Source organism: Mus caroli, unplaced genomic scaffold (assembly GCF_978045245.1).
Source record: "Mus caroli unplaced genomic scaffold, Mus_caroli_1 scaffold_8, whole genome shotgun sequence".
NCBI lineage: Eukaryota > Metazoa > Chordata > Mammalia > Rodentia > Muridae > Mus > Mus caroli.
In genome coordinates, this window is record NW_028227263.1 from 39,789,099 (window position 1) to 39,793,557 (window position 4,459).

General features: G+C 36.9%; 1 protein-coding gene across 1 annotated transcript; it reads left to right on the forward strand.

Moving 5' to 3' along the window:
- Nucleotides 1-2,229: 2,229 nt before the first annotated feature.
- LOC110299002 (olfactory receptor 2AG1-like) lies at nt 2,230-2,931 on the forward strand (the record flags this gene model as incomplete). The annotated part of the gene is made up of 1 exon (XM_021168570.2): nt 2,230-2,931. A coding segment is annotated over one exon (702 nt), but the record flags the coding sequence as incomplete, so codon positions are not given.
- Nucleotides 2,932-4,459: the final 1,528 nt, after the last annotated feature.

Consider the following 4,459-nt stretch of genomic DNA (forward strand, 5'->3'; position numbering starts at 1 on the left):
ATGAAGTAAAAAGTATTTGGAAGGATTTGGGAAAGGGGGAAGAAAAAGGTCAAAAACCAAAAAATTATAATAAATATTTTAATATTATTATTATTAATTATTTTACTAATTTACTTTGCATTCCTCTCACTACCTCCCTCCCAGCCACCCTCCCATAATTTCCCCCCATCCCTCCTCTCCATTTTTAATAATTGTTTGTTAAAAATACAATGGATTTCCAATATTTCTTCTAGGATTAAACAAAACTCTGGGAAAATCAGGTAATAAATTCCTATAATCTCGCTTTCAGAGATGAATAAACCTAAGGCTTTAAATCTCATTAAGAGACAGAAGACCTCAAGAAAAGCAAGCCAAGAAACACCCTAGAGGATTGTTTAATTTGCTATGTATGAGACCAACATTTCCAAGGGAGAGTTTTTCAATTGGTAAATAAGTCCCTCTGAAGCTATGCACACAGAAAAGCAGAGAGAAGATCATGTGTTTGGAAGACAAAGGAGGTTATTCCTGGATAGTTTCCTGCCTTACAACTGACCCCAGAGATATTCAGGTGAGTCAGCACAGGGCCATGTATATCTCTTCTAATTTTACTTTATTCTATAGATCTTTGTCTTTTCCTACAGTGGGAAGTAGTGGTAAAGAAATCTGTTATTCAGACAAAAGAGCTGCCTGGGAAGGGACAAAAAGCTTCGGGGACCCTTTTATGCCATAGGGAAAGGGGAAGCAGTTTCTACTACTTGCTTTCTTATCAGATAATAGGAAAACAAGAACTTACTTCATAGGAAACTACTGAAAACATATAAACTGCCTGGCTGCAAACCCCTCTATCTCAGAGCACACTTGCAGATGAGAGGAAGGAGTACAACTGCCCTGACACCTGCCATTGCACAGTTCCCTGAAATACTGCAGCAACTTAACCCAAACAAACCAATTAACTGCTGTCAAGGTAAACTACATCTGATCTCCCCAACTGTAGTGAGCATCTTCAGGCTTTAAGCAGCCAAGGGAAACTGAAGTGGACAGGCAACTAGATTTCTTAGAACCTGAGGTAAGAATATTTCTCTATTTTAATGACATGCATAGGCAGGCCTTGGACACATTGAACCAGGGGGAAAAGGGAGGTTCAAAGAAAATCTTAAGATCAGAAGCAATAGAATCAGATTTCTTGGTCTCCTTTTCCTTCTTGTCTATTTTTATTTTATTTTTATTTTTAAATTAACAAGGATACACAGCTTTGAGACTCTGAGGAAGGGAGATGGTGAGTCTAATGAATCATGGTCATGTATGAAATTGTTAACAAAACAAAATTTAAGCTGGGTGGTGGTAGGAAATGCCTTTAATCCCAGCACTTGGGAGGCAGAGGCAGGTGGACTTCTGAGTTCGAGGCCAGCCTGGTCTACAAAGTGAGTTCCAGGACAGCCAGGGCTACACAGAGAAACCCTGTCTTGAAAAACCAAAAAAAAAAAAAAATGCTAAAACAGTATAATTTAATACTAAATCATGGAAGGTAGAATCAACTGGGATTGACAGAGACTGTGTTATAGTCTAGACTTGAGTACTTCTTCTCTTGTAGAAATCTCAACATAGGTCTTTAGACCTTGTGGATGTTGTTGACTTTGGACAATGATGAAACCTCACAAAAATCCATCCAATGCAAAGAGATATGTGTTTAATATTTTCAAATCATTAACTGTTAAGTTAATAATAACTGACAGAGAAACCAAGGGAAACTAGTGAAGTATTAATGTATGAATGTCATGCCATGAAATGATTTATAGAAGCCTAGTGATAAACAGATAACCATTGCTCTAGGCACATGAGTATAATTAAAAAATAAATCTTGAAAAATTGAAATGTGAATAAAACACATGGCAGTACTTTATTGAAATCACTTTAGAATTTCAAATTCAAAACATTTCTATTCAGAAAACAAACTAAAATATTTAGGGCCACTTTCTAAGCATTATGCTACAATGACACATGTTAGGCTATTTCTTTTATCTAAAAAAGACATAACTTCCTGGAAAGATATTCCAGGTTTAGTGTCCTGGGACGTACTTTGTGAGGTGACCGTTTAATATTCGTACTACCTATTCTACACATACATGGATCTTTATGTGACTCCAGGAAGAGAGCGAGAGAAAGGGAGAGGAAGAGAGAGGGAAAGAGAGAGAGGAGAGAGGGGAGAGAGAGAGAGAGAGAGAGAGAGAGAGAGAGAGAGAGAGAGAGAGAGAGAAATCTAGAAGAAAAGCTAACACTATCTCATTTGGGGGATGTGCCCTTCAGATGTTTCTGGAACTGACACTTGGTAGTGCAGAGGACCTCCTTCTGGCCTTCATGGCCTATGACAGGTATGTGGCCATTTGTCATCCTCTGAACTATACAATCCTAATGAGTCAGAAAGTTTGCTGTCTCATGATAGCCACCTCATGGATTCTTGCATCTCTCAGTGCTCTAGGATATAGCATCTACACCATGCAATATCCTTTCTGCAAGTCCAGGCAGATCAGACACCTCTTCTGTGAGATTCCTCCCTTGCTAAAGCTGGCCTGTACAGACACCTCCACATATGAACTCATGGTTTATCTGATGGGTGTGACCTTGCTCATCCCCCCTCTTGCTGCCATCCTGGCCTCCTACTCACTAATTCTATTCACTGTGCTGCACATGCCCTCTAATGAGGGCAGGAAGAAAGCCCTTGTCACCTGCTCTTCCCATCTGACTGTGGTTGGGATGTGGTATGGGGGTGCTATTGTCATGTATGTACTACCCAGTTCCTTCCACAGCCCCAATCAAGACAATATCAGCTCAGTTTTTTATACAATTTTCACTCCCGCTTTGAATCCCCTCATCTACAGCCTAAGGAATAAGGAGGTCACTGGGGCTTTGAGGAGAGTCCTGGGGAAAAGATTCACAGTACAGTCTACATTCTAGATAGTTCTAAGAGCTGCCTTCTAAACTTTATTATGTATAAAATATAGAGATTTCTACTATGAGTAAAATACTAATGGTAAAATTAATAGAATAAAAGTGTGGATTTTTGATAGATAAGCATGGGATACAACAACCTTTTCAAATACTCTTTGAATATTATGAGATATTTTATAAAATTAAGTCTACCCTGTTTAAAATTATTTTCTATGTCTTTGAAAGTTCTACATCATTTAAAAATGTAACTGCTTGTGTTAGAGTTTCAAATTGGTCTCACCTTGTCACCTGGACACGACCCCTTGGATTTTAAGTCATTATGGGACCAAGAACCAGAAAAAGTAGTTTCAAGTAGGTAGCTTACATATTCATTAGAAAAGATGTTTAAGATTTGCTTAAATGTACAACTAAATAATCTTGGCTAAAATGTGATGGTGAAGTGACTATTTTGCTTAAGAAGTTTGCATCGTGTTCATTTTTTTCTCTCTTCTGAATTCATGGAGATTTCTTTAACTTTAAGAAAGATCTTTAAACTCTCCTCACCTCTCCTCCCTCTTCTCTCCTCCTTTCTCCTTCCCCTCCTCCCCTCACCTCTACTCTCCTCCTAATTTCTCTTATACAATTTCTCTTTCTTTCTTGTTTCTTTTCTTTTATTCTTCCTTTCTTCTTTTTTTCAGTGATGGGAATTCTACACTTACAATTCTACCCTCTGAATAATAAAAGCAGAGAGCGAGATGAGACAGCATTTGTCCATTTTTCCTAACATGTTAAAATGTCTCAACAACCACAAAGCATCCATATGTTTACTATTGGTCTAGACAAACATTTTACAATCTGTATATGTCAAAATATCCTATGGTACTTCATCTGCACACATATTATTACTTTTATATATAACTGAAACACAAGACAGGACTGTAATCAGAAGTACAAATGAGAAGGAGTACACTCATGGATATGAGGAAAGAGCATTCTATTGGTGGGAATATAAAGTATCACAGCTGCTTTAGAAATCAGTGTGAGGATTTCTAAAAATAAAATTCTACAAACTGATCAATAAAAATTGAAAGGAAAATAAATTTAAATTTGAAAAATAGAATAAAGGGGAATATTGTTTTCTTGCTAGCTTAAATATGCAGTACTATGGGGTTGGTATTGCTGTTTGTAGAAACTTACTCTTTCCTGTTTGTTTACACAAGAAGAAAATATTATTATAAATCCTCTAATATGGCACTAAACAAAGACTGGGGAGAGTTGTAGGTGAGGGAGAGGAAAGCTGGATACTAGCATAGAGATTATGCATGATTACTGAACAGGAGGCTGGACATAGATCGCTGTAATATTTAGTGCATTCATTCCATAAGCCAGAAGAAAGAATTTAGGAAGTATTCATCATAATCAATAAACATTTGAGAACATAAATACACTAATATGATTTAAAAAATATAAAAAGAATACAGGTGCCGAAACATATCATGGTATATCATTAAGATATAAATGTGGGGTTGCTTTTTATGTAACAGTTAAAATAAAT